Below are 15,978 nucleotides of genomic sequence, written 5' to 3'. Positions count from 1 at the left end.
ATTCCAGAGGTATGTAATATATGTGTGTCAAGAGTTTAAGTTATTAGTGGCATGCAGTTAGGGGAAGGGGGAGTGTTAATCAGTTTAACCATGTTCAACCTAGGATATCATTGCAATAACAAGCCAACCGCTGACAGATTTGAGATTTGCTTGTTTGAATGCTTTCGTCAATAAACGTTGCCAACAAAGATAACTGTTGTATGTGCTTCTGTAAATCATGTAGCGTTACCTGAATGTATTGCAAATATGATCGCAGAACGAGTCCATTAGTTGTCTGGTCAAAGGCAGGTTGGATAAAATAATAAGATGTCATGTGATAATAAAGATTGTTGACGTGTGAACAAGAACTAGCTGGACCAGAGGACGAGAGGAGGCGCAGGAAGATGGAGAACCAGCCAACCATGAGCCTAGCTTCAAATCAACGAATGCTTTAGATTTTTGCAACGAAATATGATATCTGGAACAATTCGGAATACATTACATAGGCTACACCACGCAAGATATATTTCGATATAATTCAAACTTTAAGAATGGTTCCTTTCCCACCATGGTGGGCTGCACTGTACTGTAGTATTGGGTAACGCTTTAGAATACAGCCCGCAAATAAGCATGTAGTTTTAGTAGAACTACGGGGTACAAGGAGCAGGGGCAGACTGCATAATCGGGCACGTCGGGCAAATGCCCGGTGGCCTGGCCTGGCCTGGCAAAAAAAAAAAAAAAAAAAAAATTGCAGGCCAGGCCAGGCCACTCACTGAACAGCAGGCCAGGCGCCGCCTACTGGTTTACTAGTGGTTTTATTACTTTATTCAGGTTTAAAGTGGGTGCATCTCATTGTAAAATTGGACTTGGCCCAAATTGGGCTTCAAACGGCCCAAATCGGGCTTCAAACGGCCCAAATCTGGCTTTAAACAACCCAAATTGGGCTTCAAACGGCCCAAATCTGGCTTCAAATGGCCCAAATTGGGCTTCAAACGCCCCAAATTTTTCGCCGCCGCCCTTCGGACGCCGGCATGCGCGTCGGCCCGTATCGGCCTGGCCTGCTTGGTATCTAATGCCCGGCCTGAATTATGATCCCAGTCCGCCCCTGACAAGGAGTGTAGTTATAGTATAACTACGGGGTACAAGGAGTGTCTCTCTCAGACACATCCCCCCACTTTCTGATGAACAGAAAGCACAGTACAGATATAATTACCAATGACCTACCGTAAGTATGCACCATTTATTATCTCTATTTCTTTCTCATATGAATTTGACTGAGAAATATGACTGGTCTGAGAGCTTCTGGGCCTTCTTTGGCCTGTGGAACTCAATGCTCTATATAGAAATGATTAATATCCAGTAACTATTTGACACCATCATATTTTGCAAATAAATGCAAAGTTCAAACCATGACCTGATGGTGATATGATCCTTTTAGATCAACTAAACCGTTCAATAAGTTCCACACTGGAATTATTTCCCCATTATGAAAACTAGAATAACCGCCTCGCCCACTGAACTGGCAGCGCTCCTTCCTACCGTGCCTCCTCGTCTTCCTCCTCCTCCTCAGCGCTCATATCTACCATGCCTGCAACAGTTGAGCAATCGATAACCTGACTCCGCCAGACGGGGGCGGCATTGCTCCACAAATTCACAAACAAATGTGAACCAACCTACATCCATCTGGCAGCGTCAGGTTAGGAAATCGACAAACCTTGAAAACATTCAAGTGACACAAAGTTTTTGTTTACTTGACTGTATAACTTGGTAAAGACACATTTATTCCAGGACTTCTTACAGCAGTTTGTTGCTTGAACAGAATGAGTTAAACTGGGACACTGCTTTAAAATATCACGCTCACACAGTCCCTTATGTACGCATCTGTAATTGTAGCATAACCTGCGATCATCGCAACAAACCTATTGACATTTCTGTATGAGATGTAACGACCCTCCTTGTATGCACACTGTCTGCATAGTGTATTTTTATTTTTTGTATCATTTACAAAAGACACTGTTTTCTGCCCTGGTTGCAAATGACAGAGAAGCTGCATTACACCTGCCTGTAAGGAAATGTATGTAGCAATAAAACCATCATGAGTTGGCAAGTTGTCCTAAAAATGCATGGACAGTAGCATAAATACTAATACCAATACTACTACTAACAACAACACGATACAACTTCCAAGTCTCAATAAAAAATAATCCAATTTGCAGCTGAGCAGATCAGTCACATTTGGCACATTTTGGTTGCTTAATGATAAAAAAATTAAATATTTCTTAGATAATGACATGTAAAGAAGACACACATTCAAGACACATGGTGTTTCTTTTGTACAGACAGACATCCAATGGTATGTTCTGTACAAAAGTAACACCATACAGTAGATACAAGATAAGTCAAATGAAAGACATTAATTAATTAATTAAAAACCAGATCAAATCAAAATCAAATGTTTGGCATAGAGAGAACAGTGAAGTACTGCTATCAGAAAGTGTCATCTAAAATCAAATGAGGTAATAACTAACTATGCAGGTTTGAGCAGGTTGGTTTTTGTGTCTGGCTACGTTCACACAGGGCACCCAAGCCTTGCCTACGCCTTGCCTTTACCCACGCTTTTAAATAGGCGTCCTTTTTAGTTAATGAGGCTGTGTACACAGGGCGCCTCAACGTGAACCCTGCGTGTACCCACGCCTCGCCTGAGCTGCGCCGATTTTATCCTTTAGGCGTGAGTTCTATTTTCAAGCCGACTAGGCGCGTAAAGGCAGACTTTTTCTGTCAAGCCATGAAGGAAAAACGCGACAATATCCGTGGGAAATGGCAAAGTCAACTGAATTTCAAAATAAAATGGTGTTACAACAACAGTGTTGAGCAGAGAGAGAGAGTGATTGACGGGTGGCTATCACGTGGGGCTTTCTCCCCGTCGGTAAACAAATCTTCAGGAGAGAGAATAGCGACCGAAGAAGCAAGATGGACAATGAAAAGTTAATCCACTTAGTACAACAGCATCCAGTTCTCTATGACAACAGTGACCCAAGAAGGAGACCTGGTTATACATATCCAGCATCAATAGCACATTAAATATATCAGATTTATTTGACCTACCCATGATAATTCGGGACCACACGTGACAAAAAAAACACTCGGGAGAGAGGAGACTCGGCTCAGGTTCAGCGTGGAATAGGCGTTCAGTGTGATCGCAAAAGCGTGTGATAGGTTCACGCCCAGCTCAAGGTATGTAGGCGTAGGCATGGGTTGAGGCAAGGCAAGGCATAGGTGCCCTGTGTGAACGTAGCGTCTGGCTTTGGTGCAAAACTAAAACCGAAACGAAGATAGTAGTAAGACGTAATCACATAGACGCCAGGGAGTTCAAATGAACAAGGCGAAGGCTGAATCCTCTCCTCTTCCTCAGTCCCCTCCCTCTGGCTCCATCCTCTGTCCCAGCGCTGCGCTCCCAGTGATGTCCGGACACTGTCCCTCCTCTCTCTGGACCTCCGTATGGTCAACCTCATTGTCCACCGTGGACCGGCCGTGGCTCAGAGGCCTGTCGGGAACCGCGGGAGCCTGTTTGGACGGGGGGACGAACGGCTGGTAAACACCTACTGCCAGCTCATCTGCACCGGCGTCCGTCATGGAGACGGGCGGTTTGTGCGGTTCCGTCGGACCCGTGAAGGGCCGGTAGGCGTCCACCTCTCCGTAGACGCCCATCTCCTCCTCCCCCACCTCTCCGTAGGTGCCCAACTCCTCCCCCCGTTTCAGCAGGTGCGTGTAGACCAGCGTGTCCTCGATGGAGGCGTAGACGTGGGACTCGTTGTCTTCACGCGATCTGGGGAAGCCGTTGGGTCCCGGCAGGAAGCTGGTGCCATTGGGATTGTAGATGGACACCTGATGATTCAGCTTCTTCTTCTTCTTCCTGCTCGACAGGTGTGTGTGTGTGTGTGTGTGTGCGTGTGTGTGTGTGCGTGTGTGTGTGTGTGTGTGTGTGCGTGCGTGTGCGTGTGTGTGTGTGTGTGTGTGTGTGTGTGTGCGTGCGTGTGTGTGCGTGCGTGTGCGTGTGCGTGTGCGTGTGTGTGTGTGTGTGTGTGAGAGCAAGACAAAGTTCAGTGAAACATACTGTAACCTAATGTATCCAGGTACCTTTCTTCCCATTTATTCTACAATACCTTAGTGAAAATGTTTTGAATTAGTTAAAAATGCATCCTTATGGGCATCAGTGTTGGGCAAGTTACTTTCAAAATGTAATATACTACATATTACTAGTTACTTTCATTTGAAAGTAATACGTTACTTTACAATATTACTGTCTGTGTAGAGTAACTCGTTACTTATTACACTACTTTTGCATTACTTTCACCAAAATAACAGCAGTAGCAGAATGACATCGCCGCCACGGAACCATCCCAATAAATAATTTCAACCGTCTTGAAGTCAGTGTAAACAATCCAACATTCTAAATGTTATTCTTTTCCTTTGTTATTGTCATCTATAGTGGTTATTGCATAAAAACACACAGTTTGATTAGGAAATGATTGTATCTTTTTTAAATATGTGCTTTGATTTAATAAATTGTAACTCAATTTGTAACTTGAGTTACTTGACAAAGTAACTGGTATAATATTACTGAAATCCTATAAGTAATAAGTTATATTACTGAGTTACTGCTAAAAGTAATACATTACATGTAATATGTTACTTTTGTAATGAGTTACCCCCAACACTGATGGGCATGGATAAAAAAAAAACACACAATATCAAGCAGACGCACTCACCTGATCACCACACACACCACTCCCAGTACAATGAGAAAAATGGCCAACAGCGCAGCCACCACACTCAGGATGATAGTCAGCATCAAGTCTAATTGATAGCAAACACAAGAGACAAAATTCTATATTGAAACATGTTGGTCGTACATTACATGACTCTGCAAGCGGAGTGATGTCACTGTTTGAAGTTTGATCTCATACTGATAATGTCATACTGTGTGTATCATTCCCCAAGAAAAAGGACAATTTTTTAAGCTCTGAGGTAAACAAATATTGCACAGAAAGATCAAGAGGCAGAAGATGTTCATGGTGGTTTATATTTTTTTTCCCCCCCAGATTTTTTATCCCCCATTAGTGCAAATTTAATTGATTTATTCTGGTTTCTGCTCCACCCTCTGCCGATCTGGGGAGAGCCGAAACTGGCTCCATGCTTCCTCCGAGACATGGGCAGTTAGCCAGCCGCTTCTTTTCACCTGACAGGGAAAGCTTCACCGGTAGGACATAGCACGTGGGAGGTTCACGCTATTCCAACCAGTTCCCCTCCCTCCGAACAGGCGCCCTTAACTCATTGAGTGCCAGCCACTTTTGGAAAACGGATGCTCCCAGTGCCAGAGTTTCAGAGCGTTTTCAGTGATTTCTCGAGGCCCACAGAATATTGTGTGATACTACTATGTAAACACCGAACACGCCCAAAGAACGATGAGACTCTCTTCTATCATCAGCAAAAACAGGTTTATTGATATCATTTTCCGTTCTTTAGTTATGAGCCGGAGAAGATAGGTTGATTTCCCCAAAAAGAGACGTTTCAAATTAGAAGCTGAGATAATTAGCCTTTTGTGAAATGAAGCATTTCAAGCACATGACTGACTCTGAAGCTAATATTTTCTGATGTAGTCACACCTCAAAAATAATTTCCTTCAATAAAACAGTGAAAACAAAGGAATTTTGTTTGGCAAAATAATATTTTTTAGCTGCAACCAGCAGCGCTGGCCCCTGCGTGCGCTGCTGGTTGCAGCTTCTTGCTGGTCTTGATTTACTGCTGGTGGGCATCAGATATTCTAGCTTGTTGTTTGCCAATCCTGTCCTGCTGTCTGGGTCTGTCTGGGTCAGTGTTGTATGCTGCCCTGCGTGCCCCACCCCGCTCAACTGCAAACCCCACCTCCGTGGGAGTGTCTCTGGTGGCTCTCTGCTGCGTTTGCTCTGTACTGAAAAGTGTGCTACATCCAGCTTTTTTACAGCGTTCCGCGTGTATTTGTCACCGGCTCCCATGCTTCCAGTTGAGAATAATAACAACTCCACAACTAATCATGCGGATGGGCTATCGCAGCGGACACGGAGGGGCTCAATTGTGGCAGCAGATTGACTGCTGCAGGCACAGCTAACGTTATGCTTCATGCATATCGATGCATACGGATGCGATTTCCGTTTCCCCATGACTTCTTCTCTGTTTTTTCCTCGCCTTTCTGTAATCTGGAGAGCAATGTCGCCACCTAATGGGTCCGTAAAATAGGTTATACACATTCAACATCCACCATACTTTCACAGGAGATGGATCAGGCTTTGATCCACGTCCCACCGTCAAAAAACGCAATTGACGACTTTAGTCGTCATTGGCACTGAACGTTACTATTTGAATTGACGACTATAGTCGTCATTGGCACTTAACAACCAGAGGAGGAATCACATTAGCAACCAGGATATTGCATGTTTTGGTGAAGGGGTTCCTATATGAAGGAAACCCCAGGGAGGCACGGGGAGAACATGCAAACTCCACACAGAAAGGCCCTTTTGACGACCCCACCCGGGCGGTGGGCACTCGAGGACATGCGGACGGGCACGCATTCCTTCAGCGTTGACAGCGTCCCAGGTGGGAATCGAACCCAGGACCTTCGAGCTGTGAGGCGACAGCGCTTACCACTGCACCACCGTGCCCCCTGATGTTCAAGATGGTTAAATGACAAGGAACAACAAAACCTACTACGTGAGTGAGTGTTTTCTCTTACTCTTCTGCAGGGTGATCTTGGTCATCACGCTGAACTTTCCACTCTCTGGCAGACAGTTGGACATGTTGAGGTAGAAGCTCTCGGAGACGACGATCTCGTCTTCGGCCTCCTCGTCCTCCCGGCGGCTGTACATCTCCTCCCGGGAGCCCAGGGTCTGCACCTTGATGTTGCTGTGGCGGTTGCTGCACTTGGGCTGGTTTAGGCTGGGGAACATCAGGTGGGCCTCCATGTTCTCCGGCACGGAGACGATCCAGGACACCGTGGAAGAGGGCTTCACTCCCGCCGGCCAACCAGGAGTCGCCAAATAGACAGGAACGCCTATCTTTTTCAGAGATACGCTGAATATGTACTTCTCTGAATGTGCATTTAGAAAGAGGGGGAAACGGAAATTAAGTGAAATCTTACTTATGCATTCATTTATGATGAATGACTCAAAATATACACAATTTAAAGCAATATTCCACTTAGTTTTAACATGGGGTTATTAGGCACTAAAAAAAAAAAAAAAAAAAGACCAGGGGTGGGCAACTATTTTTCATGGGGGGCCACATGAGAAACCCAGATTGTTGCCGGGGGCCGAACAAATATTGTCATGCCGTAACCCATGGATGGGTAACTTTGATGATAGAGAGGGCCACAAAAAAAAATCCTCACTACCAGGTTTTGCTGAGGGCCGAACGGCGCCAGCGCGGACAATTTGGGCCATTTGAAGCCAGGTTTAGAGGAATAACTAATTTTAAATTAACAGTTGTGATGTCATTATTCAGTCTTAACCACCAATATTTGATCCTTTCCTCACTCACTCCTACAGATGCAGCCACTCCCGTCGTGACAGATTTTTTTCATTACCTTGTGCTTGACGATGCGGTGACGTTTTTGAGATGGTTTGAGATGTGAATAATGGCATTCAACCACTAGGGGCCCTCATAGTACCATAATGTGTCTCTCACTGTTGCAGCAGTTTCAAGCTGCGGGGTCACAGTCCACGCAAACGTATTTGTTCTTCCGGTTCAGCGCTAGTAGTTGTCCTATGTGGCTTACTAACATAGCTGCTAGTTATGTTATATGGCAGTAAAATGCTACAGAATGACCAAATTGATATAACTTTTAACCATTTCGAGTAACAATGTTTCCATACGGATCACCAGCGTTAGTTTGTTTATAACGTGGCTATATTCATAACGTTTATATCTCGGATGCGTTATATACTGTCTGGTTAACGCCAACCTACAGTATGTGCCCTATCGTTACGTTACGTTCGTTACGTTATTGTACAGTACACTAAACAAAACAACATGATAGCTGCAGCTGCGTCACTATACGTGTGGGCGTTAAGTTTTAATTTGGTTCAAGCATATTGTATGGTGACATTGAATCAGTGTTAGCTTAGCGCTAGCTAGCTAGCAAACACTACGATCTGTGAATAGAATCTAGAATTGGCCTGCAGCCATTTCTAACTACTGTACAGTAGCTAGTTTTTCTCGAATTGATATAACGTTACAGTAGCATGGACCCATCTCGTTATGACAGTGGGGAGATGTTAGCTTTTAGGTTGATATACATTCAGATCTTTACTACCTAACATCCGAAAAGCTAGTCACAATACTGTATTAATACCGACTAGTCACCTTTAGCTGACAGCCAAACTTTTCACCCTGAAATAGGAGGATTTACTGTATGAGTAGCCTAGTTTGATTTCTCCCCTGGTATCTATTCATTGTCACTAGCCTATGCATACAGTACATGAACCACCATCATTCAGTCAGTCAATCAATTGATCAACAACTTTATTAATCCAACTCAGGGAAATAGGTCAAATGTGAAAGAGAATCTATACTGTAAATGTTGGTCTGTAGATAAATGAAGATAAAATAATTATAGAGTTTAAGTAAACTTCTGTGGGCACTGGGCAGGGCTCTGCTAAACACTGCAGTGTATGAGATTATCCAGGCTGTTAGAGGATTATAGATTATCTAACATCAGCCATTGATAGATATTCCAATGTCTTTAAAGCTCTGTCATTGTTACTTAACCCTTAGTTAATATGGAACAATAAATGAGCTTGAATCGTCACAACTCTTATGACATCTGTATATCAAATGCTTTGTCACAGAAGAAGCTTTCTAAACCCAGAAAAAGTGCCATAAATTCACACACACAGTGCTAAAACATGCATCATCACACCAAGTTCTGTCAAAACGGTCACATTTGTACAATCAAAAGGATCTGTGGGTTGATTTCCTGCCCACTACCATCTGATATTGTCAGTGTTCCTGCAAAAAAAAATCATACACAATTCATTTAAACAGATGGACATTGGTTTGACGTACAGCACACGGTCGTTATACGTGAAAATGTTTGCTGGGATGCAAAGCCACTTTTGCCTGCTCCTTGGTTGACCCATTCAGGAAGCGCTCAAAGTTCATGTTTCCAAGACAACAAGCAACAAGCACCACAGCTGTTTGTTTGCGGAAGCCGAAAAATCCATTGAGCAAATCAGCGCAGCGTATTTAGACCACGTGCATGCACATTGTGACATCAACTGGGTTGACAAGTGACAAGTGGTTACATGGACACATGGACAGTTTCAATCCTCTTTAACTCAGAATTCGATCCCAATCCTCTTCAAATTTATCTTGTAAACACCTAAAGCAGAATGAAAACGGCCAATTCGATGTAAGGGGGTGGTGTAGTTCGTTTCTCAATGCGATTGAAGTATTTTTCTATACAGTACATGCGCACATTTAGGCTACATAAAAGTCAACATCACAGTGTCTTTTCTTTAATCTAGAGGCATCATTTTTCAGTCAAAAGTGAAACGGGCATGCGCAGAAAGACTGCAGTGAGTTAGAGGATTGAGATTGGATACTATTTTCTCTTGTAAACTCGCAGGAAATAACGATCAATGCGAATGATTTCATTCGAATGATTTCATTTCGAATTAAAAGGCCTCATGTAACCGCAGCCTCAAGAATGAAATTTGTGGGGGGAAGCAGGAACGTGTTACTGTTACCTTTCAGAACCGGTTTGACTGCTATTCTGCACACAGCACACAGCATACATTACAGTGATCAGCTAATTAGATGCATCACTCACCCCCCCTCCCCCCCCCCGCACAAAGGACACGCACACACAGTAGGCTACATAAATCGAAATCGTTTTGATAGCATGCCATGCAGTGATCTCTTGCATTTGACAAGCATGATATAAAATGAACATAAAAGTCCCATTTTCAAAAGGCTAATAGCCTATTGTGTCATTGTATTATGTAGTTATTATGATATGTGTGTGTGTGTGTGTGTGTGCAGTTAATACAAATCTGTATGTACATTGCTCGTACACACTACTAGACATTAATACACATTATGCAGTTAGAATAAATAACGAGGAACACATTTGCTATGTTACTAAAGTTTTATTAAAACGTAAGAGAAAAAAAAATGTAGTACAGTACAGTACAATTGAGTACAGTAGGCCTATCACAAAAAAAATGTCTCTCTGTACCTGTTTAGGCCTAAAAAAAAAAATGCCATGTGAAAAGGCTATCAGAAAAGTATCAGGCTGTACAGTATAGGCAACAGTAAAACAGTCAGTCTGTTTAGCGGAGGGGGTCGTGACGTGCCCTCGGATCTACGTTTCTCGGGTTACGGAGACGTTCATTGATCCGATCACGAATATGTTTTACAACATAAGTCGCGTATTTCGCCTTCACCATGTCAAGCACCTTTGCCTTGAGGTTCTTCGGCAATGCGTGTTTGCCGTGACCTCCCTTCCAGTTCACTTTGTGAACGAAATCCTGATGGTACACGTTGAAGTCGACCAGTAGCATGAATATGTTTGCTGCATATGCGTCCGGGTTCTGTGGGTACTGATTGAACAATGCCGACTCCTCATCCACTGTAATACTCTGCAACGTGATGTCAGGCATTGTTTCAATAGCCGCATGTCGAGTGTTTCTCCTCGTGGGCGTGGGCGTCGGCGTCGGCGACAGTGCCAAATGGAAAGTGTCTCTCACAGGTGACAGAAGCTCAGTTCTCACAGGTGACAGAAGCTCAGTTCTCACAGCGGGTGACAGAAGCTCAGTGTAACTGAGCTGTAATGGGCTATTGAAAAGCTCGCGTGAACTTGCTGAACTTGCTGAGGGCCGGTGAGCCTGTACAGTACAGTTGTCTCTGCGGGCCTCGAGCTGCTTAGTCAAGTCTTCTAGCCGCCCGTGTTGCAAATCAAGCTGTGTCTGTTGCTTGCTGGACGTGACTTTCAAGTCAGCTATCTCCTTGCGGAGATCTTCTGTAGTTTTGGTGGACGTGACTTTGAAGTCCTCCAACTGTTTGCGGAAACCATCTGTTGCTCGCCCAATTGCTTGTTGAATTTTCAGATCCACTCCCATCATGGCGTTGTTGCGGCTCTGTCCAAGAGCTGCATCCTGTTCATTCAGATGGCTAGGGGGTAGGTTCTCGGTATTCTGCACTACGACAGCCTGTAGGAAAAACATGAACATATGTATACATGAATATTCAAAACAAAAAAGCCTATAATTTTTGTGCAGTGTTGGGCAAGTTACTTTCAAAATGTGATACTGTACTAGCCTATTAGATACTTTCATTTGAAAGTAATGAACTAGCCTACTTTACAATATTACTGTCTGTGTAGAGTAACTCATTAGGCCTACTTATTACACTACTTTGTGTGTGTGTGTGTGTGTGTCAGTAGCGAAGGGACACGCCGCCAACATCTTCACTGTGCGTGGCGTGCATTAGAAAGTGCGTTTCACAGTGATACATGGGGGCTAATACTGTTAACGCTAGTTAGATAGTACAGTAGTGTGGCAGTCTCTAATATGCTACCGCCGTTCATTCCCCCAAAAGCACACACAACAGCGCTAGAAACAATCACATACATGTTGTGACTTGTGTACTCACCATGCGATCATCAAATAATAATCCAAAGTACGCGAAACTGTCATTTTCATTTTCAGTAAATCCATAGCGAGAGGAACCAGCAAGAGTGGTTCGAAGAGGGTTACCTCTCTGCAACGAAAATCACTTCCTTGTTTGCCTGAGCGCATGGGTACACATGCGTCTCAGGCAAACAAGGAAGTAATTTTCGTTGCAGATGGGAACGCTCTTTGCTACTTATTTTCTCTATGGATTTACTTGCAGGCGGACAGTTTTGTGTGTGTGTGTGTGTGTGTGTGTGTGTGTGTGTGTGTGTGTGTGTGTGTGTGTGCGCATGTGTGTGAAAGGAAAACTGTACTTACAGCTTTTTTCTTTACAAGACGGGTGGTGATCTTTGGTTTTTTGGCTGCGGCAGCCGGACTCAGCCCTGGACGATCCACACTGCACAAAGCTCTCTGTAAACAAAAAACAACAAAAAATACTGTAGAATAAACAATCAGCGACTGTTGTAAGCAGGGTTTGTGCTTTTAAGAGTACAATTCAAGCACTTTCAAGGTACTTAAACCAGGCCCTCGAAGCCTTTATTATCACATCTAAATATATTGAAAATGTGAAAACAAATAGCATTGTAAATATGCATTTACACCTAGACGTGAAAATGTCACAGTGTAAAATAGGAAAATGCGTGACGTTCGCCGGGCGCTGCTAATGCGCTCGTATGAGCCAGAAGCGCCCGGCTAGCGGGGTAATGTAAATATATACGAAAACATACCTTATTGGTTGCTGGTTGGCTGGTGTAAAAGCTCTTTGTCGCTGGCATCTTCAAAAGTGTTAGTAACAGATCTTGAAGGATGCGTGGCAATGACGAATGCTGCTTATTTATAAGGCTACTGTACCTGGCGCTGAAAACCACGCCCCATGCCCACGCCCCCCCCCCAAACAAATAAACTGAGAAAGTGAAGATAATCTTGCACATTTAATTTCATTGTTTATTCTAGGTGAAAAGAAAAAATAGAAAAGGAACAGTTTGAGTTTTGTTTTTCACTAAACAGTTAACATTGACAGCTAATGTTCATAATGACATGTTTACTTGATGTTATTAGTCACAGTTAACCCACAATGACACCAAACATTGATCCAAAGAAAGAGACAATCGTGTCACTTTATTTGAACAGAACATGTGATAGAAAAGAATCAAGAATTCTAACTTTCATTTATTTAACCAATGATCTTTATCATCACCACTATCACAAATATAATATGGTGGAGCAGCAACCAGGATAAATAAATTAAATTAGCACTAATGGGGGATAAAAATGGAATAAAAAAAATCGGGGGGGGGGGAGAGAAAAAAAAAAGGGATGGAAAAATGGATGTTGTTGACAATTTGAAGAGCCCATGTGACCTCTATGTTTATTAGACAAACTCACAACTGTGCTTAAAATAACCTATGAGTCTACCCTTTAAAATTAGACCAAACATACCTTCATAAAACATGAGTAAAGGTCCTGAAAATGAGCCTAAAGTAGGATATGCACCAGCGCCTAGATACCAATTTATTGTAGGGGGTGGTTAACTTGATGTGCTGATAACTGTGACAACTGGATATGAGCCGTTTTTTCGCAGTAGCATCTATCAAAAACAGCTTTAGCGAATTTGTAACCAAACAAAAACAAATCAAGTCATATCTGACTAGTTTTAAATTTATTTAATTTTCTCCCCACAAAAGTGAAATGTAGCAGGCACTCATGGAAGGACATTGAGACATTGACTGTTGAGTGGTTAATTTACATGGACAATCATGGCCTTTGAGAAGGAAAACACCTGGCTGGGTGGGGCTGACGAGTGTACATTCCGTACATACCGTGTGGCCCTTCACTTACTTGATGTAAGTCAGTATGGCCCCCTGGGAAATAATGTTGTAATCTGAAATAAAGTTTTCTCTAAACCCACATTCATTTATTTATTTTTTTACAGTTGTTTCATCATCAAGAAAGGATCAGCAAATCAAGTTCAAAAGTCAAGCTTTATTCACAGTCATATCTGACTAGTTTTAAATTTATTTAATTTTCTCCCCACAAAAGTGAAATGTGTTGGAGGCGTAACCGACCATATGGAGTGGGGCGTGGTTTCAGACAGTAGACATAATAAATAATAAGAATAATCATAACTATACAGAATACAATGACAATAGGCTATTAGCCTTTTGAAAATGGGATTTTCGTGTATTTAATTATTAGATAATAATAACAATAATGACAAAGCAACACTATTCATTCATGTTCAAATATTTATTAAAATAATGTGGAACAAGTGGAACACTCGTTGGCATTTTCAGTTGTAAAGGCGCAATGCTGATCATCTTGACATTAATTACAACATTAATGTCACATGTTTGTTGAACTTGTTCTCTACATCCATCCAGTGACTTTGAACAGTAGGATGTTTAACATTTCTTTGTTCCCTGATTATGAGTCTACCAGCTTTTAGAGGACAAGTGGCGATGGTCAAATCAGAATGAGGGGGTCCCTGGCCTGACCTCTGGCCTAAAGAACATAACATTGTTTCACTCTAAGGTGGCGTTCACACCCAACGCACTTTTTCCAGTAAGAACGCTATGGCAAGTGGTCACACTGTAATCAGTCTTGTAGAAAACATCATATTGGAACATCGGTCAGCAGTTCAGAATGAGTGTACAGTATGTATGTGTAAAAGATCAAAAGAAGGCCCACTTGAAGTCCGAAAGCTTCTTGATGAGCGTACACACAATTGCAGTTGTTGATGCCGCTTTGAGACCATCTTGCCACTCTTCTTGCTTTGGACGACACTGCTTACAGGCAGGCTCTGAAAAACAATGTAGAAACACAAAAATATTCTTCTTTCAGGTGACATAAATTTATGAATGTGACATACTGTATCCAAAGCGTCTTATGTTGACTATTTGTGAAGTCCCTCGGCGTGACTATACTGTATGTGAAAAGTAAATGCAGTCCATTTTACCATTCCATTTTACATGCTGGATATGGGTTTGTCCACTGAGTTATTAATTTGGAGACTGATCAACAGCGTTTCTATTGCCCTAGGGGATTTGATATTTTCGAGAGCTTCGTGGCTATATAGGAAGTGTCTTATTTGTAAAAACCTAAAATAGTCTGTCTGGTTATGTTTAGACAAGTAAAACAATTTGGTTAAGGTGACAGTCCACCAAAAAACAATGCTGATTTATTTGGCTGTAAACAGTTTTGCAGACATTCAGTTAGTTTGACAGTTATTGAGAGTTGATTCTGAGTTCATGTGGAATGTGTGTAATTAGTGCATGTTTACAGTTCTCAGATATGTGTCAGATTACAGTATGTGCAAAAGAAATCAGTAGTTTTTTGGGTGAGTTCTTCTTTAAGGTTAAGGTTAAGGGTTATGGTTTGGGTTAGCAATTAGGTTAGGCTTAAAACAATGAAAATGTTGTACAGTACATTTCACATGGCGTGTGAAAGGTAAAGACAACCCTGTCACTCTTAAGGCCTAAACATGGTCGTCCGTCAGAGCCTCGCCACGTGCTCCCCGTATGACGGCGGGTGGAGCGCCGTCCTACGGGGAGGGGGCGCCGTCGGCTGACGGGGGCTGCTCGAAAATGTGACTCAGCGTTGCCTTGGCTCATCGTCGTAAAGTCGCCTTTCAAAGCATGACGTTAGATTATAACGAGCTAGTTGTGTGGCTTAGCCTTCCCAAATTTTGAGGGTCGTTTTTTTGAATTTAATACATAGAATTGGGAACGTTACATTCAATTTCATTCAGACTGCTGTGCCAATGTTCTTGTGTCAGAGGAAGAAGAAGGTCCTACTGTACCTCTCTCCAGAATGCATGCTCCATCATGTTGGTACTGCAGGTTGAAGTTATAGTAGGAGGAGAAGACTACAGCCAGCCCAAGCACAAAGGCCGTTCAACCAGCACCTGTTTTTCGATGGACATCATCCAGCGTGGGTTTGTCTGTGTTATTGGACCTGGTGTGTGTGTGTGTGGGGGGGGGGGGGGGGGGGGGATAACAGAGTAGAAATATATCAGTCTTTTTCAAACTGGAAAAGACTGACACACATATTAGAATTTAATATATAGAATTGGGAACGTTACATGTACATTCAATTTCAAGATGCTGCCGAGTACGGGTGTCGAATCCCACAGTAAGAAAACTGCAATACTGTGATTGCAGAATGCAGATTAACGTAACTTGTGGCTTTATTGCAGGAACTCCCGACTAGACAGACAGTGACACTATACAGTATTAAGGTGAGGTACTCACACAGACTGGGACGTGGCTGTGGACGTGTCCTCCACGCCCGG

General features: G+C 42.9%; 1 protein-coding gene across 2 annotated transcripts in view; it reads right to left on the bottom strand.

The window, feature by feature from the left end:
• Window positions 1-1,745: 1,745 nt before the first annotated feature.
• Window positions 1,746-15,978, bottom strand: part of cdcp1a (CUB domain containing protein 1a) — a 38,546-nt gene continuing 24,313 nt past the window's right edge. For both annotated transcript variants that reach the window (XM_083662594.1, XM_083662595.1), the window contains exons 7-9: window positions 6,749-7,102; window positions 4,749-4,836; window positions 1,746-3,892 (exon numbers count right to left, since the gene is read on the bottom strand). In XM_083662594.1, the coding sequence (XP_083518720.1) occupies window positions 3,388-3,892; window positions 4,749-4,836; window positions 6,749-7,102 (947 nt within the window). In that variant the 3' untranslated portion in view covers window positions 1,746-3,387. The remainder of the gene's footprint in view (window positions 3,893-4,748; window positions 4,837-6,748; window positions 7,103-15,978) is intronic.

This window comes from Poromitra crassiceps (genome assembly GCF_964638095.1).
Source record: "Poromitra crassiceps genome assembly, chromosome: 29".
NCBI lineage: Eukaryota > Metazoa > Chordata > Actinopteri > Beryciformes > Melamphaidae > Poromitra > Poromitra crassiceps.
This window is presented reverse-complemented; position numbering and strand designations above follow the sequence as displayed.